The sequence below is a fragment of the Leptodactylus fuscus genome, chromosome 10 (assembly GCF_031893055.1).
Source record: "Leptodactylus fuscus isolate aLepFus1 chromosome 10, aLepFus1.hap2, whole genome shotgun sequence".
Lineage (NCBI taxonomy): Eukaryota > Metazoa > Chordata > Amphibia > Anura > Leptodactylidae > Leptodactylus > Leptodactylus fuscus.
In genome coordinates this window covers 65,858,762-65,886,727 of record NC_134274.1, presented here as the reverse complement: position 1 = coordinate 65,886,727, position 27,966 = coordinate 65,858,762, and the positions used below count along the sequence as shown (strand labels likewise).

The window sequence follows — 27,966 nt, the reverse complement described above, 5'->3', positions numbered from 1 at the left end:
CAGACGCAGGTCACCTGGCAACAGAACGAGCACGTTGGTCACGCGCCGTCTGACGTAATATACCAGGGGACGCGCACGCCTTGTGGTTCAGCCAATCAGAGAGTGCGGGATAGGGAACTCGCTTGCGCGGACAGCCAATGAAGGCAGAGAACTGGGAAGAGGAGGGAGAGCGTGAGCGCGGCTCGTAGAGAAGGGGAGGAGAGGCCGAGAGTGGGAAAGCGAGAGAGTGAGAGAGACATGCTCCGGTGTCAGGTGAGAACGGGCAGCGTGGAGGTGTGTGATGGGGCTGTCTAGTCTGGGTACAATGGGTAGCGCCTTGAGGCAGCAGCCTGAGGGCGGGAGGAGGAGGAGGCAGCATCTATATAGAGATAGAATAGGGGGGGGGGGGGGGGTTATGTAATATAACACTACATAGAGAATGGAGCTGCCATGCTATATTTAAAGTTTATTGAATGTACTACCTGTGACCTTCTCCTATAAACCTCCCAGCAGTTCAGTCCACAAGACTAGGGCTCGGCGTGTGGAGTGTAGGGGTTAGGAGGGAGTATAAACATGAGATTAAAGTTCTTGTAGAGCAGAGAAGGCAGAACGCAACGGAACATCACTCTCTCCTTATTACAGAGTTTGGTGCTGGCCTCCGCTTAAATCTGATGAGATTACAAGATTTAGGGATTTAGCAAGGAACAAAGAATCTTTAAAGGGATTGTCCAAGATTTTCAGTGGAGAAATCATCATCATAACTGGTGAAAGGAGGAAAAAGCTTGGAGGAATACCTCATACTCCTGCAGGTTACGTGAGGTGCGGCTTTTCTGTATGAAAACCTATTTGGGAGGATCCCAGTTGGCGATTTAATTTTATTAATTGGCCAGCACTACCTGCAACTATTGACTAGCGTAAAGAAATGGTTGGTCATAGATTGCAAGAGGAGAAGAAAGCCTGTATGGAATATTTCAGACTTCAGGGTAAAGCACAGTTAGGGTGCGTTCACATGATGTAACATGGAGCGTGATCCGGCCATGTATACATGTGCCGGCAGATTACGCGCTCAAGATGCTCCCATTCATTTCCATGGGAGTTAGGAGCGTATACGCCATGTTATTTTGCGCCCGTGAATTAATCAAATTAGGTTAAATGCCCAGCCCTATCTGGACTGTTATGGACCCAAACAGTATAGTCTTTATTGGCAAATCCTGGATCCATTTGTGATCCAACCACATGGGGTTTGCATGTGGAGGCCTGGTGGTGAGTGCGTCAATCCTGTTTCTGCTGTGGAGGGAGATGCTGCACAGCCCCTGATGGGAGGATCTGCAGAACCTAAGACCATTGACTGAGATTCTGCAGATCCTCCCATCAGTGGCTGTGCAGCATCTCCCTCCACAGCAGAAACAGGACTTCCATAGTTTATGAAGTCCTGTTTAGAGTTCAGGGACCTCCACCCTGCTCTGCATATGTATGTGTGCATTTCCTAAAAGTGTGACTGCCAATCACTTATACTAATAGTGTAGGTGTGTCTTAGAACCTTAGATATTCCTGTCGCTATATATGGATAACTCCAGAAATTCATACAATCCCCTCTGATCTCACATCACTTTGTGTGATGTTAATGGCCCTTTAAAGGATTTTTCGAACTGTATAAAACGCCTACTTATGGTCCCTCTCCTCCGTCAGCAGTAATGTAGTTTTGCACAACAGCGATTTGAGTAAATGGCCGGTTGTGTGTAGTTGTGTAGTATGGTCCTCACTTCTGCTTACTCCTGTTGGATGTTATACTGTCTATATGTAGCAGAATCCACACAGAATTACCACAAGAAGGGCAGTGTACTAAGTGGGATGTTACAGCTAAAAAATATCTATTGGGAATTTGTGGATTTTCAGCAGTTTTTTTGCCGGTACTTCTATTCTCATGGTTACAGTCTATAAACTGATCCTGTATCCTAGCTTCATCTGTCTCCTATATATTCCTATTCTTGGGATTGTATGTCAGCAGAAGAATATCGTACTCATTCAGTATCAGAATGTTCCATCTGAATTCATCACCGTTTTGAGGAGCGGTCAGTGGATGAGAAAATTAAAAAGCTGCAAATGGTCTAAAAAAATATATATATATATATGTGCGCGCGCTCACCTGTTATTTTTCCCCCCATGATTTGGTGCTGTGACCACTGCAGTCAATAATGGTCATAGGTCATATTACTGGTATCTCCACTCTAGTGAGCCATGAGGCCATTTGATCACTGCAGCAACTGATTGTATACAAAGACCAGGTGAAGCCCACGCTGGATTATGACGGAAATAAAGGCGATTACTGTGTATTGTTTTTGACCATTTGTGGTTTTTACCCCCTCCACCCCAGTATGGCTTCATTGGACAACACAAGCACTCTGATGCTAATGTATAATCTTAACCCTGCACACTGAGAAAATGATTGCTTATGAGACTACCCCGAACCCCTGTGTTGTCTGGTGCTGTGGCCACTGTGAACAGATAAATTGCTGTGTATAAGTCTGTTTACTTCATGGATGCTCTCCCATTACGTCTATGCCGTAAGGGAGAGATGAAAATACAGCCCTGTCACTTGGTTATTCTTATTCTGATTGATACAGCAACCTGTAATTGTGTGTTGGTGAGGTTGGTTGCTGACACCTGGTATTGGTTTACATTTGTCCAGACATTTCAAATAAACCTCAGCAAATGTTTTTTTTTTTTTTTTATATACTATATTTTGTATTTCAGTCTCTTGATGATGGTGATGGCTTCCCTGACCTCGAGGAAGATGAGGAAATTGATCAATTTAATGATGACACGTTTGGAGCTGGAGCAATTGGTGAGTTGGATCTGTTCAGACTTTTGGATTTGATCATGCTTCATGTGGGAAGTGGGTGGCTTGCTTTGGTCAATGGTGCCTTTGTAATATAGCCAATAGTGATCGGCTTTTGCCATTATGGAACTAATATCCAATTGTCACCTGTGGTCCGGTTTTCCCCTCCTGCACATGTTCTATATTAATATTTGCTGCAGAATGTATGACATGTTCCTGAAAACCTGTGGCAATGAGGAAAGTCGTAAAGCTTGTGTTGCACGGTTGTTACCATAGCCAGTTTTGTGTCCTTTTAGAACAGGACTGGACACGTTATTGTATCCTTTAGTTCCTTGCACCACTCCAAGAGCCAATTTGTTTTGTAACTAGGCAATAGAAAGTTCCATATATAGTTATAAACAAAATAGACATTAGTTGTCCACATAAAATAGTTCTCGTTAGTTGTCATTTGGGTGGTCCCACTACTTCTCTGTAGTAGTGCAGTCTTGGTGGTACAAGCCAACTTCTGTGACCTCCCAGGACTGTTATGTCCTGTTATGTGACTGTTACAGCAAGTCATAGGATACCTGTTATGCTGTGTTCACATCTGTGCCTGATATCTGCCCATTGTGAATTTGTACAAAAAACAAACCCTGATTCATCAAAAAAGTTACATGGCACATACCATAGTCCATCTTTTTTTGTTGCACATTAATGTCTGTCAAAAAGACAGTCCATTTGTGTGTGAGTGGGGTTTTATTTTTTTACAGATGCCTTTTTTTTTCCCTCTTCATTCTGAGCATAGTGGATTGCAAAACAGGCACAGACTGACTTTTGGAACTACTATTTGTTGGTAATTCTTGTGTCTGCCCTCCATAGACCTCAATGTTTAAAAAAAAAAAAAAAATGGATTCATTGCTGTCCATCGTTTTGTTTTTTTTCGCAATGCTTTTTGGCTGCAGCTTGCTATGTGGGGCTTTACCCTAAGGAAGACAGATAGGTAACATAGGGAGCCTGCCTCTGTTAACCTAGTGTGTCTAAATTACATGGCCAGAGATTTAACCAGCTGCCATGTAAGTCATTATTCTACAGTGGCAACTTGATGCTGACCACTCTTTTCTGTTTACCTTTCTCTTTTAGATGATGACTGGCGGGAGGAACATGAACGTCTGGCAGAGATGGAAGAGAAGTTGCCTTCTTCTCACCTTTTGGCCAGGAGTACTTCTCTCATCCACGATCCACTGGGAGAGCAACAAGAAGAACTGGAGCACAGTCTTAGTCAGCTTGTGAAGGAGATAGAAGAACCGTCCCTGCCTCGTGGGACACGGACTCCGGTAATTAATAGAATTGCCCTATGTATAAAGGAGACTAAAATGGTGTAGAACTAGGAAACTGTATACCATGTGACGTATTCATTAGTGTTGGATGTTAGGCAACTGATTGGTTTACTTGATTTACTGTCAGACATGACAGTGGAGTTCTGTTAATGTGAGCTGCACCAATACAACAAAGCAGCATAACAACATACCACACCATAAAACTTCAACCACCAGACCTTTATATAGTAATTGCTATTACGTTCTTCTGATGAAATGCGGTTTTTAGTTTTCACCAGACGTGTTCTGGGCATGTGGCCAAATATTTCTTTGCCCTAGTGCAGGGTTAGGGAACCTTGGCTCTCCAGCTGTTACAAAACTACAGCTCCCAGCATGCACACTTGCTCTACTGTTCTTGGAACTCCCATGAAAGTGAGTGGAGCATGTTGGGAGTTGTAGTTTCACAGCAGCGGGAGAGCCAAGGTTCCCTACCCCTGCCCTAGTGTATCCAGAGTACATTGCTCCAGTGGTGCTGGTATATTTACTTAGTGTTCATTGGCACACTTTTGTCTTGTTCTAAAGGGCTCCTGTGCTGACTGTACCAGTGATCTGGAAAGGTCCCATGTGTCGGTGATAAAATGATTTGCAAATCCTTTTCAACCTGTATACAGTTGAATACACTACAAAGACCAGATATTTATATGTTCAAACTGATAAACTTTGTTTTGTTTTTTTTTTTGCAAATATTCACTCATTTTGAATTTGGTGCCTTCAGTGGCAACAAAAAACTAGGAAAGTTGAGGAATGCTCAAAAAAAACCCAGTTTTTCATGATTGGGTATAATGGGAGCATCCTCAAAAGGTTCAGTTGTACACAAACAAAGATTGGGCGAGGTTCACCATTTTGTGAGGAAATAGTCCATTGAACAATTGCAAGGCATTTAGGGATTTCATCATCTGCAGTCCATAATATCATCAAAAGATTTAGAAAATCTGGAGAAATCTCTGCAAGTAAGCGACAAGCCTGAAAACCAATTTTGAATGCCTTTGACCTTCCATACCTCAGGATTAACAACACCACATTAACAACTGATATCCTTCTGTTACTTATATTACTACATGGGCTCATGAACACTTCCGAAAATGCTTGTCAGTGAACAGAGTTCGTCGGTCATCTACAAATGCAAGTTAAAACTCTACCATGCAAGGCAAAAGCCATATAGCAACAATACCCAGAGACGCAAATGGCTTCTCTGGGCCCCAGCTCATCTGAGATGGACTGACGCAGAAGTGGAAAAGTGGTCTGACAAGTCCACATTTCACATTGTTTTCGGAAATGATGGATGTTATGTCCTCGGGGTCAAAAGGTAAAAGGTCTGTCCAGATTTTTATCGGCAGGAAGTTCAAAAGCCAGCATCTCTGATTGTATAGGGGTGTGCCAATTCCCATGGCATTGGGTATCTTACACATTTGTAAAGGCACCATTGGTGCTGAAAGATACATACAAGTTTTGGAGCAACATATGCTGCCATCCAAGCAACGTCTTGTACATGGATGTTTCTGTTTATTTCGACAAGACAATGCCAAACCACATTCTGCACGTTACAACAGCATGGCTTTGTTGTAAGAGAGTGCAGGTACTAGATTGGCTTGCCTTCTGCCCAGACCTTTCTCCCATTGAAAATGTGTGGCATATTATGAAGCACAAAATATGACAACGGAGACCCCGGACTGTTGAGCAACTGAAGTTGTACACCAAGCAAGAATGGGAAAGAATTCCATGTACAAAGCTTCAACTGTTAGTGTCCTCAGTTCCCAAATGCTTATTGAGTGTTGTTAAAGTAAAGGCTGTAGCACAGTGGTGAACATGCCCCTGTCTCAGCTTTTCTGGAACATGTTGCAGGCATCAAATTCAGACTGAGTGAATATTTGCAAAAAAAAAAAAACCCCAAAGTTTATCCGCTTGAACATTAAAGGGATTCTACTGTATTAGGATTGAGTGATCAGGATCGGAAATGTTCGGATTCTGATCGGCATTTAGTAAATTCCACAATCGGAATTTTGATCCCGATCTTTTCCGGGGGGATCGAGGTCGGAGGTTATTTCCCACAATGCTTGGCTACTGGGCAATCATTGTGGGAAAAGCTATAGTATCAGATGAGCGAGCACGCACCCATATGAATGAATGGAAGCAGCCGCCACGCAGACTTTGCCGGCGTCCGGCCGCCTAACCCCCTGCGTGCCGGCTGCGTCCATTCATTCCTATGGGAGCGTACTACTCTTCTGTTTCCTCCCTGGTGTGCCGTATACTTGGGTGTGCTACATCTCTGATGTAGCAGAGCTGAGTGTACGGTGAAGCAGAAGAGTGGCAGGCTGCGCTAAGTCACTCTGTGCCGCTCCCCGTTGTTCTCGCTCCTCTTCTTTCTCTTTCACATACCTTCAGAGCGCCCAGCGTGCCCCCGCCTCCCTAGACTAGTGTTAGAGATGCTGGGAGAAAGCGGGGCTTGTGGCTTAGGAGTGTGTGGGCGGGTACTGGGAGGGGAGACGTGCATGATGCACTCACATCTCCCCGCCTACACTCTCCTAAGCCACAACAAGCCCCGCCTACTCCCATAATCTCTAACACTAGCCTAGGGAGGTGGGGGTGCGTAGAGCGTTCTGAAGGCATGTCAATGATAGAGGACCAGACCTAGATGAACCAGGGAGCGACAGTGGATCTGTGTAGGTAAGCGGACACCAGGGGAACTAAGTAGCCGGGAGATTTTTTTTTTTTTTTTAATCACTCCTAAAGGTAGGAGAAGAATATCCTTTCTTAAAGAGGACCTTTCATCAGATCGGGCACATGCAGTTCTATATACTGCTGGAAAGCTGACTGATCTGTTCCCGGTGTAAAGAGCTATCGGTCCCGGGACGGTAGCGCTTTAGTGTCAGAAGGGCGTTTCTGACACTTAGCCAAGAATGTCCTTCTGCCCAGCAGCGCCTATTGCACTGTACTGTGGAGCGGGGAGGAACTCCCCCTCCCTCTGCTCACAGTGCTCGTCCATAGACGAGTATTATCAGGAGGGGAGGGGGCGTTCCTCCCCGCTCCACAGTACAGCGCGATAGGCGCTGCTGGGCAGAAGGACGTTCCTGGCTAAGTGTCAGAAACGCCCTTCTGACTGTAAAGCCCTACGGTACCGGGACCGATAGTGCTTTACACCGGGCACAGAACGGGAAAGCCGATAGTGCGCTGAATTCAGCGCACTGTCAGCTTTCCAGCAGTATATAAAACTGCCTGTGCCCGATCTGATGAAAGGTCCTCTATCAGCAAAATCATGCTGATAGAGCCCCACATATGCGTGAATAGCCTTAAAAAAGGCTATTCAGGCACCGCTAAAGTTATATTAAACTACCCCCCCCCCCCCCCTTCCCTCGTTTTAAAATAAAACCCTAAAACAAAATATATTCAACTTGCCGAACGTGCACTGGGGGCGGGCATTCAGGGTCCGACATCATCTTCAGCCACGCCTCCTCTTCCAGGCTCTTAAGGCTATTCCTACATGTTAGGGAGGAAAAAATGCAATTTTAATGATTAAATCCGATTAAATGTCTTTCTAGTGTATTCAGTTGAATATAGGTTGAGAAGGATTTGCAAATCATGGTATTCTATTTTTATTTAGGTTTTATACAGCATCCTAAGTTATTGGAATTGAGGTTGTAGTTATAGCTCTATACAGCTGAGCTCAGGTGCTAGAGACTTTAGGGGGCCTTTTAGCACTTCCCCCAACATTCACATGAAGGCAGTGGCTTAAAATGTGTCCCTTATATCGGGCATGTGCACCTTATTTCTGCTGTATGGATTAGTGCAGTAGACTATACTATTTCATAAAGAGGCATCTCCTTCATTTAAAAGTTTGGTAGAGTCTGAAATGTTAGACCCCCGCTCTTATCTGAAGTTACTCTGTTATAGTCTTTGATTTTTAAAATGCCTCCCTATTTTTTCATTTATATTTTTAAGTTATCATCTGGGATAAACTCAAGTATATGGGATTCTTCTTCAGACCTACGACCAATTCGAGGACCCTTACTGACCGAGGTAAGGCAAAATATTGCGCACAGATTTATTTTTTTGTTAAATGCTCTCTGAATCTCTGCATTCTTTGGTGTCATAAACCATTTGTGATAGGAGGTTTATTTCTAATGCAATCATAGGCTGCATCTCTAGGATCACATATAAACCGTTCCTTCTATTTTAATTTTTATTTATTTTTTTACTCCTCCCCTTTCAAATGTCATTTTTTGTTTGTTTGAAATATTCTTCAGAGTCATATAATGGTACCTAATGTAATTATTTTGTAATGTACTGGGAATCTGGAAAAAAATATTAATAAATTAGTCTTTATGTTGTACTATCTTTGTGAAATTTTGAACTTAGAATTTTGGCCAGTAGAATAATCTTTGCATTTGTATGTTAGTTTGTAAGGCCCTCAGCTGTCTTGGGAACCAGACAGGTTGCTTTCTCACCTTGCAAGCGTTGTATTGACAATGAAATAGTAAGCGGAGGAGTGGAGACCCAGTGATTATGAGGTGGTGCTATACTTAAAATGCCTGCTTTTACCGTGCTACTAAAGCAGGTATCAGCAAGAGGCAACACTTGTAGCTTAAAGCAATGTATTCAGTAAAACAGGTAGTTTATCTATCTTGCTGTGTTTGTCATATAGAGTTGAATGTCTCTACAGCTAGTGTCCTAGGCTTCAGACAACCTCAGCTAGCTCTAACTAGCTCCTGAGCTGAAAAATAGGAAGTTAAGTGAAACCCTGAGATGAGAAAACCTGTTTAAGTATTCATTGTCTCTTTGTCTTTCATTTAAGGATATGAGCCCACTGTCTATACTACATGAGTATGGCTTGGCTCCCATTCCTCCCCCCAACCGAGACAGTGCTGAACGAGATGCCTCAGAGAGAGCTTTGCCTCGAAGATCCACCTCCCCTGTCATAGGCAGTCCACCTGTGAGAGCTGTGCCTATTGGAACTCCCCCGAAACATGTTGGCCCCATATTCAGTCAGCAACAGGTACTTGTGTTCTCAGTGGTCCTAATGTTATACAAAATTGTCTGAATTCTCAGTTGATTTACTTATAACTGTCTTCTAGGTTTTATGCCCAAATCCCATCCACATTCGAGCGGCCTCTTCTCCTTTCAACAACCATCCGGTAAATCCTCTTATAATTTCTTTTCTTGCCTTAACTAGGCATCTCAAACGCCAATAGGTTCTCCAAGATTTGTATGCGGTCTAGGGTTGCTAGGTGGGGTGGCATAGACACAAAAATCCAGTTTCTTTAGTCCAAACAGAGGTAGAGTTTATTTTCACTCAAAACAAAACTGTGCAGCAACAAAAGGAAAAAATACAAAAATAAATCCCTGCCCGGCTAGGCTCTAACTAAACATAGAATAGGTTACCTCACCTAGAATAACAGAAATCAAAAGCCAGTTGAATAATTCAGGACACAGCTCCAAAAAAATGACCTCTCTGTTTGGCACTACAACCAAGTTCTGCCAAAGTGTTGCTGCTGGAGCTGACTTCTTAAGCCTCCTTGACACGGAGACTCACTGTAGCGGAGTCGCTGCCGGAACATCCCCAAAGTGTGGACTGGAGGGGGGTGGAATGACAGGTCCCACTGCCAACCTACCTGCCATTCCTAAAAATCCAGCCCAGTAACTGGAACTCTGAAATAACCCTCAGCAGACAATAGTTATCTGCTGAGAAATGTTCTTTCTGGAGTTTTCTCATCTCACCCACCTTAGTAGTCTGGGTGAGATGTACACCCCCTCCATTATCTGACCAGCCATCAGCTTACAATGCATATATAGCACTTTGCATATAGTGCAATGACTGATGATAGCCTTGCTTTCCCTCCTGACCTTTGAAATCAGGTTTTGTTTAAAATCCTTATATATGGATGTAGCTATGCACATAATTTTTATCTGCTTGCTTTGGAGACCAAATTTCTAACGTGGTAAAATATATACTTAAAGGGGTTCTCTGACCCCAAATCTAACTTTCAAAATGATGACCTATCCAGAATCCAATATCCAGACCCCGCACTGATCATATGTTCTAGCAGCCTCCAGTTACCAGAAGCTGCTTGTGGACAAGCAACACGGCAGCTCCGTCCATTGCATATCAGTGGTTCTGGTGAACTTGTGTGCTGCTCCTATTACAAGAACAGCTTATGCGTGTGGCATTTGGGTGTTAGCCCCTGATAGATCACATCCTATTTCTGATGGATTGCATCTATTTGTAGGAACACACCCTAAACCAAAATCAAGTTTCTATATATTTGCAGTATGAGGAACTGCCCAGTGAAGAGTTATAAGAAAACCTGCTGCACAATTGTATTTCATTAGGAAACACATATAAGGAGAGCTGCCAAGTTCTGTTTTAGGTGCCATATCATTCAGTCCTGCTTGCTATCAGGATTACCCCTATCAAAACATGTTTGAAATGCCTAGCTTATATTAATGGCTTAAAGTGTAAATGTCGTTTTGCTTTTATTAGCTGCAGCCATAAACTGAGACTCTGTTGTCAAATGACACTAGGAGCACTTCTCTAGGTGGTATGAAAAAGAAGATTTAGCTATTTGAAGAGCCTTACTTTCTCTCCTTTAGCATCTGTATATGCTGACAAATGAAGGTGAATACGGGATGGAACTCCCTAGCAATTCTTCATATTTAGAACTTGTTTTCTGTTAAAATTTAATAGTTGAAGAAAAAAAAAAAAAATGTTCACAAATCCCTCCCTTCCCTTAGCAAAAATAATATTGAAACGACAGCTACACTTTAACTTTGTGGTCTTTCTCTGTGTCTTCTCCAGTATATAAATGTTTGGCTAGACTCTAGTTTACAGTTTCTTTTTCTGCAGAGTAATCCAGCAGCACTTTTGAGACACCCGTTCCCTTCTGCCCTGTCCCCACTTCAGCGGGCGCAGCTTATAGGAGGAGCTCAGGTAAGCCTCTGCTGCGGAGTCCTGTTTGTATGTCTGTGTACCATGAGATGTAAAGTTTGAGTTTTTATTGAGGTTGTATGAGGGAGGGATAACAAAGTAAATGCAACAGATTTGTCTCTGCACAAAAAAAAAAGGCAGGTGATCATACCTTGTTTCACATTTGTGAAACAAATTTGGAGATGGGAATAAACCTAAATAAATACAGCATAATGGAAGACTAACCCTCTTAACTGAATGAAAGCATCAAAGTCATAATGTGATAATGTCAGGAGTGGTGCAATTAGTTTAGTAGAAACTGCATGTGGGTTATTCCTAACTGGGGGCTGTACCTGTACTTGCAAGTTAAGACCATGGCAAGAGCAGTTACAACTACACATCCCCCCCCTCCACCATCAATCAGTAAAACATGTCCTGAGACCTCCACCAGAGATGAGCGAATACTATTCGAAACTCTAGTTTAGTTTTGAATACCTCCCTCCCATAGGAATGAATGGAAGCGGGCAAACTGCAAGGGGATAAGCGCCGGCGCGCAGCCGCTCCCATTCATTCCTATGGAGCGAGGTATTCGAAACTGCATTTTCGAATACTATTCGCTCATCTCTAACCTCCACTATTCACACCTCAATCCTATTGTGGTGGTGTTGAAATGGAGTTCAAGTCGCACACTGGTACTTTTGCGGAAAGGTGATACGTTTAATTCTCGAGACAACCCTTTTAATAAAAATCCATGGAGTATTCATGTAATGGCAGTGAAGCTCATAGGTAAGATATGTCACCTGTACACAGCATCCTTGTCCAGTTTTTTTTTTTTATCCTGGTTACTTTTTGTGCCCATGGATCCTGATTTAACTAATTTAGGTCATTTGTTAGAAAACTAAAAATGTGCTGTATATTTCATATAAACATTTTGATTTGTCATGGCTATTCAGTTGCATGCAATTTCTTGTTTAATATACTTTTTTTTGCCTTTTTTTTTCTTTTTTTTTATAAATTAGCAGTAATTTCTTTTTGTTTTATCAATTTTTATATATATATATATATATATATATATATATATATATATATATATATATATATATATTTTTTTTTTTTTTATTTCAGGCCGCAGCTGGCAGGATGTCTCCCAGTCAGTTTGCTCGTACTGGCAGCCTCCATGGGCCTGTTATGACTAATGTCACACCCAAGCTTTTACAGGGACATGTAGGGTCAATGGTTCCACCAGGAGGTGGAGGGTTCCGTCCCTTTTTCAGTGTTCCTTCTGCAGCTGCCCCAGGAGCCCATCTCAAGAACATAAGGTATATTTTTGAATGAATGCAAGTTAAACTAAAAGCGCATTAACATTTCAGTATTTACTACTTCTTCATTGTGTAATGAAGGTTTACACAACTTTACAATATACTTTGTGTATTGAAGCCTCATGGTTTTCTTGATGAAAGGTTGTATTTGTTAAATGGAAGCCTTCATTTTTAAGTTATAATGCATGGCAATTGGCATTGCGTTTAACACCTTAACAACCTGCTTTCAGTGGGTGGTTCAACTTCTTTTCAAAATTGTATATTATACCAAAAAACCAGAACATATTTTCCTTTTTAAATATTTCCTGGGCCAGCTGTTTTTCCAGACCTTGCTAAATTGGAGGTGGTTGTGTCCCGTTCATGGTCCGTCTGCTGCAGTCATTTACTAGCCAATTACTGTTTCACAATTTATAGTTTTTCAGTACCGTATTTTGCGGACTATAAGGCACACTGGACTATAAGGCGCATTACCCATGAGCGCCTTATGGTCCTGTCTAGGTTCATATATAAGGCGCACTGGACTATAAGATGCAGCGCTGTTCGGTGCGCCTTATATGTGATTGAAAGCGGCGGCACGCAGACTTTGCTGGCGGCCGCTTAACCCCCCGCGTGCCAGCCGCTTCTATTCATTTCAATGGCACGCTTCCATTGAAATGAATGGAAGCGCTCGGCACGCGAGGAGTTAAGCGACAGCCGCCGGCAAAGTCTGCGTGCCGCTTCCATACATTGCAATGGGAGCGTGCTATTCGAATAGTATTCGCTCATCTCTAACTTCAATTGTAAGACTTCAATTGAAGTTAGAGATGAGCGAATACTCCTTGCATGCCGCCGCTTCCATCCATATATAAGGTGCACCGGACTGTGAGGCGCACTTTCGATTTCTGAGGAAATCGTAGGATTTTATGTGCGCCTTTATAGTCCGGAAAATACGGTACTTTTGAAATATAAGAAAAGCCATAGCCACTTTTAGCCTTTTTTTTTTTTTTTTTTTTTTTTTTTTTTTTTTTTTTTTAAATTCTGTATACTGAGCAGTTTTTTGGAGGACAAATTTAGTTTTTTTTATAGTTTCCATTTTGAGGTGTACATGACTGATATTTTTTTTTGTTCCATTCTTAGCATCTTGGGTCACAAAAAGATGGCAATTCTTCTTTTTTTTTTTTTTTTTTTTTTTTTTTTATGCCATGTCTTTTTATCATGGTGTTTGTCATGCATTATAAATAATTGATTATTTTATAGTCATTTTGTTCCAATCATAAAGGATCAGTTGAGGGTAGTTTATGTTTCTGAAACTTTTTGTCTTAATTTATTAGTCCTACTAGAGCACAACACTTACAGCCTTACTATTAGGGCCCCTTCACACAGCGTAAGCGCGCTGCTCATTTAGACACGTATACACGTGTCCGAGCACGGCGCTTCAAAACAGAGCCCATTGATTTCAATGGGACGCGCGCGTATATGCTGTTATACGCGCGCTTCCCATTTAAATCAATGGGCTCTGTTTTGAAGCGCTACATTCGGACATGTGTATACATGTCTAAATGAGCGGCGCGCTTACTCTGTGTGAAGGGGCCCTTAGGGTCACGTAGTTGTAAAATGGCTAAACTGTGGGCCATCCAGTGCAGCTTATTATCCTGCAGTGTTAAAGCAGGGCAACCATTTTTGTTTGGCGTGCCAATTTAAATTAAAAAAATCAAAGATCCGTTGTCTTTCCTTCATATGTACCATGGCTTGTCATTGTTTTGTTGTGCATTGAATTTTGGAAAACGAATAAAATTGATTACACCTTAAAAAAAAAACAAACCAAAAATCAAAGATGAGGTTCTTAGAGTGTCGGGCAATAATTGTAAAGCTGACAACCCCTATACTGAAGTCATACTTTAGGACATGCATTTTCTGCTATTTCTTGGGATGCACCTGTACTTTCCCATTAGATGCAATGAAAGTCCATGTACAGCCCCCAATTAGGGGGTTAAATGTATGTGTCTAGGAGCACTGTATTGCAGAACCCTTATGGTGTTAACACACTGTATCTGGTGCAACTATATTCATAGACCACTGGGACTTTTACTTTCATGTAAAACTGAGTTCAAATGTTGTGGGGTTTTTTGTTGAAAAACACACTGTTATACAGAATAATGTCTCATAGCGGCCCCTCCACTTGTTATAATGTCTCATAGAGGCCCCTGCACACAGTATTATGTCGGGTCATTCCGTGTCAAGTGAACCAATGATTTTTCCCTCTATATTTTTAATTCTTTTGAGATTTAGTTATTTGGTAATAGTGTGTCAGAGAATGCAAAATGTGAAGAAAAAAAAATTCTAGAATTTTTAATTGATTTTCAAAGTTCAGAAAAAGTGTGAATTTCTGTGTTGCCTGCCTTTACATTTCTCCTCATAACTTAGGCTAGGAAAAAGATAGAGAAACAAAATAAACGCCATTCTACTCAGAACTATACAGGCTTTCACCAAATATGTCACAAGAGTATCTTTGTTAATATTTTACCCATGTGAACGCAAACGCAAAATTTTAAAACGCATTTCCGAAAAAAATGTTTTATTTAAAAATTTCAAAAAAATGCACATGGGCCTGCTATGCCCTTAGCCACATCTGTACCAAAATTCAAGTTGGGATCGCGATGGGATAATATTTTAAAACATAACTATTACAGTGTCATTCCGAAAATCTTGAATTCAGATCTGTTCAGCATGTGGTCTAAAAGTGTGGGGTCTTTATGTGAGATATGTACAGAGAATGATCCACCTCACAAAGTGTCAGACTAGCAGTATACAGGTCCTGTAATATGACACTAGAGTGGGACCATCTCTCTCAGAGGTGTGTTTCTGGTAGGACACTTATTGTAGTTCACCTCAGATAACCACAAGAAGGGAGGTTCCAATCTTCATGTTTGATGCATGTCCCTTATTATTAAAGGTAGAGTAGAGTAATTAATACAGAAGTCATGTTGTTATGAACCCATCCAAGGGACTCAGCAATACCACACTTTCATTCCATGTAGTGAAACAGAACTAAAAACAAGGATTTTTTCATTCAGCAATGACAGTGAAGTCCATGAAGTGGTAGAAGGCGGCACAAGATTGGCAATGGATGACATAACTAGTTCTGTGAACTGTGAATATGATCGGCACTGGTGGCTGGCTACTGTACTCTCCAAAGACTGTGAAAATGAAGACATAAAATTGACTTTTTTGCATCCTTCTAGTCCAGCACCATCCTTTGTGTATCCAAGAAAACCAGACATTTTACAAGTCAACAAAAATCAGATATTAACTCAGGTGGAGCCGAACACCATGACAGGCCGGACATACTCTTTGACACAAAAGGAAATGGCCATTGCTAGTAAGCGCTTATGGACAAGATTACATTTCACTCACTAGAAAGGACAAATTGATGATAAAAGGCCAGTAGTTTAAAAATGTCCTATTAATTGTTTGATTAGTTCATATTTTATAGAATGAGGATTTATCTACTGGACTATTTTTCTTAATAAATTACATGTTTAGTGATATAATAAAAAAACAATTGTTACATGTAGAAATAGGTGTTATAAATATTGGTTCTTGTACTCTTGTTAACATATAATTAGGATGAGACTATTTAGAAAATCGCACATGAGGATATGAGCAGCTTTTTTCTTTCAGTTTGTTCAATGCATTCAGGTTGAAAATGCTGGACAAGTTGTGTTATGATAAGATGGATTTATTCTGGCTCTTACAGTATTTGTTTTTTATGTTTTTTTATTGTTGCATATAAATGTTGAATTCGGCAAGTTGTAATTTGAAAAGAAAAAAGGAAGAAGCCACACAAACATAAAATCAGATGATTCAAGGCTTAAAAAAAAAAATTAAAAAAAATTGATCCCAATTTGGTCCCAAGTTGAAAACTTGTACAAATATAACCAAGAACACAAGTAACACAAATGCATTTTTTCACAATTTTAAAACGTACGTTTTTTTCACAATTGCGCATCAAAATTTTGAATTTGATTTCTCCAAAACAAAATATAAAGAAACATCGTCTTGTGACATATCAAATGAAAGCCGGTACCGCTCTGAGAAAAATGATGCCTCTCCCACCTATTTATCTTAATTCTAGCCCAAGATATGTTAAAAAATGTAAAGCCATACCAGGCCAAAATTCACACTTTTTCAAAACTTTAGAAGTCTATAAAAAATTAACTGATGAAGAAAAAAATTCAAAACTTTTTATTTGTAATTAACTTAAGTTGTACTTCATAAAAAATAAAAATAAAAAAAATCTAAAGATGTCAGGTAAAAAAAATATTCCGATTTGGATCACTTGATATGGAATGACCCTGTCCCATATTATTCAAACCAATTTTCGACACTCACTAGCTATTATTATACTGTGGGGTCTCTTCAGACCCCAGAGTATAATACGTGGCGGGTCAAGAGAAGTGATCAAACATAAAAAAACAATGGTACTCTCCTCTCCTGCACTCCAGTGCAGCTCTGTTCTCTTCAGCGCTTCTGCCTAATGTCTGCAACTGCTGATTGTGTCTAATGACACAGACGTGACCCCTTAGGCCTTATCAGCAATATCTTACGTTAGACAGAAGTGCCGAAGACAGCTGGGAAGTATTCTGGGGCGTAGGAGAGGTCAGTAACTTTTTTATTATTATGTTTAATCCCCTCTCCTGGGGCTACACTTATTATACTCTGGGATCTTAAGACACCCCACAGTCTAATAATAGCAGTTTCATTTGGGCCGTCTTTGATCCGATCCAAACTGCAGGGTGAGGACTCGGGTTGCCACACTTGGCATGTATGCTGATGGTTGCCGAACCCTGATCTAAAGGATGGAAAACTTTTTTTTTTTTTTTTTTTTTTATATAAACTCTAGACAAATAATGAACATTGACATTGGTTGACTACTAGCGGATATCTTGAAAATTTCTAGAAAGTGGTAGTTAAATAACTTGAGTTTTAATTCCAGACTTATTATGCTTTGCCTGAAAGGCCCTTGAAATGCATAGGATCCAACAATTGTATGTGTAACCAGGGCATTATATTTTATAGGCCTCAACAACTGCAGTTCCGCCCAGATACCACTCATTTACACCCTCAGCACAGGCGTTTACTTCATCAGCGCCAGCAGAACCGCAAGTAAGTACTGGGGTTAAAATAGGGGTGGCGCCCTCTGTAGTAGTTTGTATTTTATATGCATTACAACTTATTCCAAATATCTGATCTTCCAACATGCACAGTGTTACCCGAATAACTTTTTCACATTATTGTCTGCGACTCCATGTGAACAATTAAAAACCCATTTTCCCAGGGGTCTCCAAAAATGATATTCCCCAATGTTGATGGCGAACTTAAAATAGGCAAACTATTTTGATGAACTATCCTTAGACCCACCCAGAAGGGGATCTAAGTGTTTGCAGCTCAGCTGCCATTCACTTGTACAAGGAGCTTAGTTGCTGTATCACTGTAACATGTTCACTATACAGAAGAAAGACTTCTGACCCCAGGGATCTGAGATTGATGGCCTGATAGTAGTTCACTGGTCATGTTGTTTCATCATTTCTGCCCCCTTCAGTTTATTCTAGAAATTGCAGGGAAAAATTTCAACAAGGAGTCAGACACAAACTGGTAGAGATTTGTAGACAAATGGGTTTTTATAATGGGCTATGATTCTAAGATTGTTAAAGAATTACTATAATCACACCAAAATATAATAAAATAAGTGTTTAATAAATTGAGATAATTCTGGGCTACAGTTACAAATGATGTATAGTGGATTACATGATGAAATGTCGAGCCCCATTATACACTGCTCAAAAAAAATAAAGGGAACACGGAAATAACACCTCCTAGATCTGAATGAATGAAATATTCTCACTGAATACTTTGTTCTGTACAAAGTTAAGTGTGATGACAACAAAATCATCAATGGAAATCCAAATTTATTAAGCAATGGAGGCCTGGATTTTGAGTCGCCCCCTATATTTAAATGGAAAAACACACTACAGGCTGATACAACTTCGATGTAATGTCCTTAAAACATGGAAATTGAAGGACTGTATGGCAGCTGATCAGTAAAAGAAATTATGTATAGATGGACAGCAAGCTATATATACAGACTGGTCAGTAAGACATTAATCCTGTAATATCACATCAACAAGACTGAGTCTGAATTTGTAGAAAAAAATGTCCTATTACAAAGTTAAAAAGAATACCTTGTTCCTCTGGATGATGGTTTTATGATGATAATTTGCACTTATTGTGTGACCACTTAAAAATAGTATCTTTACAAATAAGTATTTGTTGTACCTTCTTCAGCCAACACAGAGGTGTTAATGGCTCTGGAGGGGATCGCTCTTCCAGGCCCTCACACAGTGAAGCTTATCGTCGTGATCCTTATGCAGGTCTTATGCTTCAACGAGAGAAGGAGTGGGTCTGCCGTATTCAGCTCCTCCAACTGCAGAGCACTGACCCCTACCATGATGACTTCTACTATCAGGTAAATGTCTGAGAAACAGATCTTGCTTGAGAGGTTGCTTTCCAGCCGGCCATGGATCAGTGTATACAGGCAAAATAATAAGAGCATATTCACACAACCGAGTACATAGGCTGAGATCCATGAAGAAATAGAATGTGCTCTATTTTTTTTTTTTTTTCCACAGTTGAGATTTTCATGACTGTTTTTACAGACCTAATTCACCCACTGAAGTACATGGATCAGTGAAAAAAAATTGATACTGTATTGATCCATTAACTACGCGTATCGGTGCGGTCGTGTGAATAAGGCCAATTTTAATATCTACTGTACTGACGTCAGTGCACCACAAATGTTAAAACACAAATTTTGAACAAGCTAGGAGCTGACTTAGATTTCAGCTATAATTTGCCGTTTTAAAACTTGAACACCACAGAAAACACTGAATAAATTGCCTGACGCTAGGTTCACACTAGCATTCGATCTCCGTTCTCAGCTTTCCGTCTTCTGCATGCAGAAGACGGAAAGCTGTCAGACCAGGTCCGGCCGTGAGCGGTGGTGAGCATTTTATGCTCTCTGCCACGAAACCGTTTTTTTTAAATCAGACACAGAGTTACTGCATGTCCGACTCTGTGTCCGATTTTAAAAATCCGGTTTCGCGGCGGAAAGCATAAAGCGCTCACGGCCAGACATCTTTCAAACCCATTCAAATGAATGGGTATGAAAGAGTCCTGCAGGTTTCAGCCTCTGTTTTGTGCAGGAAACGGAAACCTGCAGAACGGAGACCGGGCGCAGATGTGAACGAGCCCTTAGTCTAAATCCTTCACTTTTAGCTTTGTCAACAAGGAAGGATTTTGTAGATGCATAGATTTTGTGCTTACAGTAATCGTAAACCCATAAGTGTGGTGTGTGCCTTATTGTAGGTCCCCTGTGGCTGAGGCAAGATAGTCTGTAAACACAGAAGCACTGCTTAAGATGAAGATTGGATCTAAGTTTCTTTATATATGTAGCTAAATGAAGGAAGAAATAAGTGATGTTTATTGGCATGGTTGTAATCACATTTTGTTGTGAAAACTAGAATTACTTTGAGAAGCTGGAAAAGCTTTCCTCCAGTCAAGACAGACCAAGTGAAGGTCCCAAAAAGGAACGGACAAAACTAATCACACCACAAGTAGCCAAACTGGAGCATACCTACAAACCAGGTGAGTGGTTAGATAGAACAGTGATCTCCAACAAGTGTGCCCTGGAAACTTCCAGAAAGATGCGACACACTTTAATGCAACATTATCTCCGTTGTTTGTGTTTTGGTAAAAATTATGTGTTTTTTTGTTGTTTGTTTTGTTCCCAAAATCCAAAACTGTTAAAAAAAAAAAAAAAAAAAATTTCCTAAAAGTCGCCATATTCTGACAGCCGTAACTTTTTTATACGTCTGTGTACGGGGATGTATAGGGCGTCTTTTTTTGCGGGGCCGGGTGTACTTTCTACTTCTACCATTTTCGGGAAATGTTATTGCTTTGATCACTTTTTATTCAAATTTTTATCAGAATCAAAACAGTGAAAAAAACGGCGGTTTGGCACTTTCGACTATTTTTCCCGCTACGGCGTTTACCGAACAGGAAAAATATTTTTATAGATTTGTAGAGCGGGCGATTTCGGACGCGGGGATACCTAACATGTATATGTTTCACAGTTTTTAACTACTTTTATATGTGTTCTAGGGAAAGGGGGGTGATTTGAACTTTTAATACTATATATATATATATATATATATATATATATATATATATATATATATATATATATATATATATATATATTTATATATAATAATAATTTTTTTACTTTTTTTAAATTTATTTATTTATTTTTTGCATTTATTAGACCCCCTAGGGGTGCTGAACCCCAGAGGGTCTGATCACTAATACAATGCTAATGCATTGCAAAGAATAATCATTTCTTTTGCACGCTGCATAGACCAGCCTGCAAAAGAAAGAGATTGCTGACCGGCCTGGAGGCTCCCGGCTGTCATGGCAACGTGACGTCGGGCTTGGAGCTTGCAGCATCTGGCGCGTTTGACCGTGGCGCCGGAGGGGTTAATACCTCCGATCGGTCCAGGGACCGATCGGCGATATTAGCGCCGGTTGTCTACTGCTTAAAGCAGTAGACACCCGGGGGCTATTGCGGTCGTCATAGTTACACACCCAGCATCCACCATACTATTACGGCGGATGTCGGGAAGGGGTTAATGTATGCAAGGCTTGGTTAAAGAAATGTGTAATGTGACTCCTTTTTGAGAATAATAACTTAAGACAATCATTTTACATGCACAGTGCAGTTTGAAGGCTCTCTTGGAAAGCTGACTGTGTCCAGTGTGAACAACCCACGAAAGATGATTGATGCCGTGGCAACTCACCGTTCTGATGAAGAGGTAAATATTATTTAAAAAAAAAAAAAAAAGATTTAGCTTTGTACCTGCAAATATTATAAAGAGTTGTCTCACTTTTTCTAATGTGTGAGGGGTTTTTTTTGTGTTTTTTTTAAACGCCAGGAAACTCGAGAGAAGCAAGTTCGAGACAAAAGACGCCAGACTCTTGTTATCATTGAGAAGGTAGGTTATTTTTAGTATTCTGTTCTCTAGAAAGAAGAATGGCGGTTGTGGACATGTCATGAGTTTTGTGTCATTCTAGTAGCCACCCTTCTCTTGGACATTCCCCGAAGGTTGGGTGATTAATCCAATTTACAGAAGCATGTATCCTTGTGGCCTCACTACAGATTTCTTAGCTGGTCACTGGCTATGACATTACACTCTTGGTTGCAGGCATTTTCTGTACTGTTGGAGTTGGAAGACTTTGAACGACGGTTTTCCCTCTGCTGTGAAGATGATGAGCGAGAAGCACTGACCGAAGAACGAAGGCAGAAGCTGCAGCAGCTCTGTGACATCCTTAAGGTCAAAGAAGGAAGTGAGAGGTAAATCTGTTTGAGAAGTCAGGCAAATACACATTATCGTAGCATATGGTTCTGGGCAGCTCCACATTTCACTTCAGTTTTAATAATGCTTTCCTGTTCCTTGTAAAGGGAGTCTTTCAGTGGCTGTAGTGATTTTTAACTAAACATATATTTGCATAGCCTTTAGGAAGGCACTTCTAGACATACTTTATATTATTTAATCCTCCCAGCTGTTTTTCAAATAGCCTGCTTTTATTGATATGCTAATTACCCTGCAGGGAAAACTCTGAAGTCTTTGTAATGTTACCTGATCACTGCTTGTGTCATCAGCCTTCCCTGTACTCTCCTCCTTCTTTACACATATCACACAAACAGTGTTTAGGGAACATCACAGACTTCTGGGTGCTCCCTGCAGGGTAATTGGCATATCAATAAAAGCTATGTCTAGAATTGTCTTCCTAAAGGCTATGCAAATATATGCTTATGTGCCCCAACCCATGGAAGGTCCTCTTTAAAAATCACTATAGCCAATGATAGACTCCCTTTAAATGTAATTTTAACGAGTTTGCAAAGTACAGCTTTTGTTTTTTCTATGGATATTGACTAATTTCATACATAACAATATCCTCATTAGAACTTACACGTTAGCGTTTAACCCCTTAGTGACCCAGGGTGTAATAGTACGTCCTGGATCACATGGGGATGTATGGAGAGAGCTAACCTTTAGCACACCAACTGCAGTGAAGCTTCAGCTCCCATCGTGCTCCATTAACTTCTGTGGGAGTTTTGAGCAGAGCAAGTAGGTATGCTGGGATTTGTAGTTCCACAATTCAGTGCAGTGCAGAAAATTGCTTACCCCTGCCTAATGGTGTAGGTTGAGGTAAGTTTCTGACATATTGGCCAAGCTTTTATTCCAAATTCAAATATGTCCTGTGCCCTCTGGGTTTGGCTGTATTTACCTGAGCACCCAAAAAAAAGAAAGTGGAATTTCTTGATACTTCGACACAAGAAAGATGTGTGCGGTATCCAGAGTAAAGGCCTGTAATTATATTCTCTTTTTTTTTTTTTATGTTTAAGTGATATTAGACTACAATTCAGTCAAAAGAATAAAAATATGCATTTTATGACGAATGGGACACTGTTTGTAGGCCTATTTGACGTGTATTTCTTTGTGTAATGTGACAGTTTTTATATGTACAGAAATACACATTGTAAAACTGTGTGAACATAGTTGTGCGTAGTCCACAGGATAGGAATACTGAGGACTCAGGAGTTCATAAGGTGTAAATTGTTCAAAAACGCTTATTAAATGACTGGTTTTAACTTTGCCCACAGAGCAGCTGAAGAACAGATCATCCAGATTATGTGCATTAGAAAGGGAAAGCGCCTGGTGGCTCGGATCTTCCCTTTTCTTCCTTTGCAGCAGTGCACTTCTTTGATTTCCACCGCAACCCACAGCTTGCCTTTCCTCATCAAGAAGGATATTCAAGATCAGGTCACAATTCTTTACCAGACATATCCATATTGCCACTTTAACTTCATGTTCCAAACATTTGCTCACAACCAGTCTCTCTATTACAGATTCTGCCATGCTTGGCTTCTCCGTCTGGCCTGGTGGTTAGCCAGCTGTCTGGATCAGCTGTCAATTCCATGCTACAGTGTTTCTGTGGATCCTCTCAGCAGCTTACAGCTGTGCTCCAGAACAAGGTAAATGTCAGAGTGTAGTATCTCAGAGAATCAACTTTTTGCAAAGTCATTCAGCCTACTAAAGGGCAAGATATTTTTTTTGCTTGGTAGGGTTAAAGTAGTTTTCCATAATGAAAGAAAATTACTCTGCTTCTCCTATTCCTACCCCAGGCCTAAAGCAATGACATCAGCTATGTTGTTCATGTGACTGCTGCAGCCTGTCATGCCAGCCTGACCACTTAGATCATTGACTTTAGTGGCCACTTGAACGAAGCGCATATTACCACTTTATGTGGGTCACTCTGGGTGAAACTGAGCCTTCACCTATTAATCATCGCATTCCTCTAGTTAGACCTTTTCCTATTGTGCCTAGTGGCATTTAAACCAGTTTCTATCATTTATCCCACAGTTCGGCCTGACCCTTCTTTGTCAAATTCTTGACCGAGGCGAAGAGTTAATGAGCTCCGAATGTCCAACCGCACTGAATCAATCTCTTTGGTATGTTATTGCTTATTAAATCTTCTGTATTTTTTGCTGAACATTTGTATACTCGGTATGTCATACATATCACTAGTCTGTCAGTTTGACCAATTATTCCCCCCTTTCCCCATATTTCTTGTCAAAGGGGTTGTCCACAGGTAAAGAATAACTGTCAGATCAGTGGGGATCCGACTGCTGGAACCTATAGGCTGCTTTAATCTGGCTAGGAAGCCCGTTTTAAACAATTTCTGCACTTCTTATTCCACAAGGATGGCAAAGTGGGCATGGATAACCTGTCCAGCTGTCTGTACTTATCAATTCCGCCTTTATAAAAAGGAGATTGATGGATGGATAGATGATGGATGGATAGATGATGGATGGATAGATGATGGATGGATGGATGGATGGATGGATGGATGGATGGATGGATGGATGGATAGATGATGGATGGATGGATAGATGATGGATGGATAGATAGATATTATGGACTTAATCTTCTGATAGTTCAGTGTATTATGCCGGCAGTATAAACTTTTTGGATTCTTTTCGGTCATGCTGGAATTTTCTAAAGGTAGACCCGTGGAGCTTCATTAGTCATGGAACAGCATTGGCACTCAGGGATTGCTTTTGCAGGGCGCTGGAGCCATTTAAATGTCCTGGTCACTATAGATCATGGTATCTAAAAGATTAAACAATTGGGATCAGAGGGTTTTCCAGTCCAGGGCATTAGGAGCTGGTGCCCAGTGATGAGTACACAAAGCAGTAGACCCAGCTACATTGTGACTCATAGCAGAAAGTCTTATCTGTCAGAATGAAGCCTTTTAATGGCATTCTAGTATTGGGTTGCTGTACTTTCTTTCCCATGTATAAAGATCTCCACACATTGGAATTGCGCCATTTAAACATTACTAACGTGCATGCTCTGTCTTTCAGGACACCCTTGGTTGCACAAGTTGCCCATTGCCTTTTACAGATTCAAGCAAACTCTCTACCCCAGCCCCTCTGCTCACCAGTCACAGCTCTGCTGCACTTTTCACGGTACCTCGATGATCAGAGTCTCAGCCAGCTGCGGTCAAAGTTCAGGTAATAAATCATCCAGGAAGTGTTTTCATATCTCCCTGAATAAGATCTTAAGAACACTGGGTCAGATTTATTATGTACCAGAATTCTGTAATCTATACCCAAAAAAAACGGGTCTTAAATGCTGTGCAGCACATTTATCAAGTGATTTAGACTCTTATGTCATGTATTTCAAAAGGAGCATGGCTTAACTTGCTATGTCTGAAACAATAATTTTTTGGGCATCATTCTAGCATAAACGAAGCTAACTAGGAGGTGTAACATTAAGAACGAGGCAGTCTAAGACTACAATTTATCAAACAGCATTCATGCACTTTGGTAATTCTGGTGCAGTTTCAAGCTTGTCTGTGTTGGCACTAACTTTTAGACTGTATTGATAAATCAGCTCCACTTTTAATTTATGAAGGCTGGCGTATTGAACACCAGTCTTTAATGTATCTGGCCCTGGAGAAGAATGCTCCTTATTTATATGACACATCCCTCCTCATAAATGAAGCACATCCTCTGTCAGGATGGGCACCTGTATTGAAATCTACGCCTTCTCAGAATTGCCACAAATTTCAAGCATGATTTATTTCAGAAAACTGTAAATATAGGTAACATAATTTTAACCATCGCTGTTTTGTTCCTTTTTGATACCAGAATTGTGGAGTGCAGATCTTTATAAACTCATATCCTCTTATTTATCATTGCTTTCTTTTCTTTCAAATTCAGGTCGGTTCCCAGTCCATAAAGAAATTTGTATCTTGGACTCGCCACAGTCTCAACCACCCTTTTCCAGTCTTTTGCTTCAAGGGTTTTATGTGAAGTTTTACTATGTTCCCACTAAGGTGAATACGAAGCATTGAAATAAAGGGAAACTCCTGAAAAAATGGCCTGGTTGCCTTGCATATCCATCTACAGGATGACATGGCCAAGATGAGACCAGACTGATCATGAACCAGGCTGGAGCCCATACCATTTCTTGTTTAGGATTTTAATGAATGGCTCTGTGAGATCCATCAGTGAAATGCTAATGAAAGGATCTTTCAGATTTGTTTATTTTTTTTATATAAATATATATATAGCGCCGTGTAAATAACTATAAAGTATTATTAAACTGGACTCTTAAATACCATGCATTTGTACATGTGCCTTCAAGTACTGGTTATTTTAATATAGAGGATGTATCCATATGACAAGATAATCTCAAGAAAAAAAAAAGCTCCTAGGCCGTCAGTATTTTTAATCGATTAAAGTCCGGTTGGTAATTTGTTGCCATTGTCCTTACATGATCTGCAGTATAAAAAGCTTTGCGTGTACATGTTTAGTAGACCATGTCACTACCTTGTTCAAGTAGCACACCAGCAATTTATGGACATATAATAGTAATCAATCAGTGTAATTTGTGTCTTTCATCCAAACCCTGTAAGGCCCCTTTATAGGCGGCTGTGTCATGTGATCACCAGTCTGGCTACCAGATCAGATTATGCTATCCTCTCTGACTTCCATGAACTATAAGATTAGATCAACATTTTTCAAATAACTTCTGGCACAATCTTCAGATGGATTCCATCTGATAAAACCTCCACTAAAGTAAATAGTAGGTGGGAAAAAATCACCTGGTCAGTGCAGAATTGGTGGATTTCGCTGCAGAATTTTGTCAAGTGGAAAAATTCAGCTTGAAATTGTTAAAGCTGAATTTTCCAGCTAGTAAAAATTTAGCCATGTGAACATCTTATGGAAGAGAAATAGGCAGACGCACATCTCAGTCTCTTCATATTTTCCGTCTTGCAGTAGAATGCAGAAGACTGAGCCTAGTCCGGTGGAAGTCCAGAATGCCAAGGTCAAGCAGGACACTTATTAATTTTTTTGTGTCCTGCTGTATTCAACGTGAGGCAGAACTGGGAAGGAATTTGCAGCCGAAATTATTAATAAAAAAAAAAATATATATATATGTATATATATATGTATATATATATATATATATATATATATATATATATATATTACAAAAACCTGCACCATTTCACAAAATGATTGTAGCGAAATTTTTCTTGCCTTTTTCAATTTCTGTCCTCTTCTATCCTGGATGACGAGTATTTGAAAAATGTCATGTGACAAGTACAAAATTGCCAGTCGATTTCACAGTAGGAGGTATACATATCGTCTGCAGGGACTCAATTTATACGCACTTCTGAATGTTGGTTGTGCTTTCACACTCATGGTAGCATGAGACGGATTCTACAACCCACACAAGTGGCTCAGGTAGTGCATCTCATCCAGGATGGCACATCAATGTGAGCTGTGACAAGGTTTGCTGTGTCTGTTAGCGTAGTGTCCAGAGGCTGGAGGTACTACCAGAAGACAGGCCAGTATACCAGGAGACGTGGAGGGGGCTGTAGGAGGGCAACAACCCAGCAGCAGGACCGCTACCTCCTCCTTTGTGCAAGGAGGAACAGGAGGAGCACTTCCAGAGCCCTGCAAAGTGACCTCCAGCAAGCCACAAATGTGCATGTGTCTGCACAAACTTAGAAACAGACTCCATGAGGATGGTATGAGGGTCCGACGTCCACAGATGGGGGTTGTGCTCACAGTCCAACAACGTGCAGGATGCTTGGCATTTGCCACAGAACAGACATAAAATAGTAGAAATCCAGCATTGCAGTATGATCGACAGAATTCCCATTGTATTGTTAGTATGTCATTTACCGAAACCTATTTACTCGTCCTTTCATGAGTCCTTTTTAATGCTCTCATTAGTCTGTTATCGTTATATCTCTACTTTTATTCTTCACATCAATAAAGTGCCATTTAAGAACTATATAGTTAAAAACATTAGATAACTGATACTTATTTGTTATCGTCATCCTTTCATTTTTATTCTTCATACTAGCCTATGCCCGCAACTTCGTCTGCGTGTT

General features: G+C 40.6%; 1 protein-coding gene across 1 annotated transcript; it reads left to right on the top strand.

Moving 5' to 3' along the window:
- Positions 1-127: 127 nt before the first annotated feature.
- On the top strand, positions 128-26,780 carry PATL1 (PAT1 homolog 1, processing body mRNA decay factor). Its single transcript, XM_075258582.1, has 19 exons — positions 128-252; positions 2,734-2,824; positions 3,938-4,131; positions 8,110-8,187; positions 8,963-9,163; positions 9,243-9,302; positions 11,012-11,095; positions 12,197-12,390; positions 17,449-17,535; positions 18,715-18,895; positions 19,950-20,073; positions 21,202-21,299; positions 21,420-21,479; positions 21,690-21,838; positions 23,153-23,312; positions 23,399-23,524; positions 23,913-24,001; positions 24,917-25,066; positions 25,778-26,780. Exons 1-19 carry the CDS (start codon positions 238-240, stop codon positions 25,794-25,796), a joined length of 2,160 nt encoding a protein of 719 aa, XP_075114683.1. The 5' UTR covers positions 128-237; the 3' UTR covers positions 25,797-26,780.
- The last annotated feature ends 1,186 nt before the right edge of the window (positions 26,781-27,966 follow it).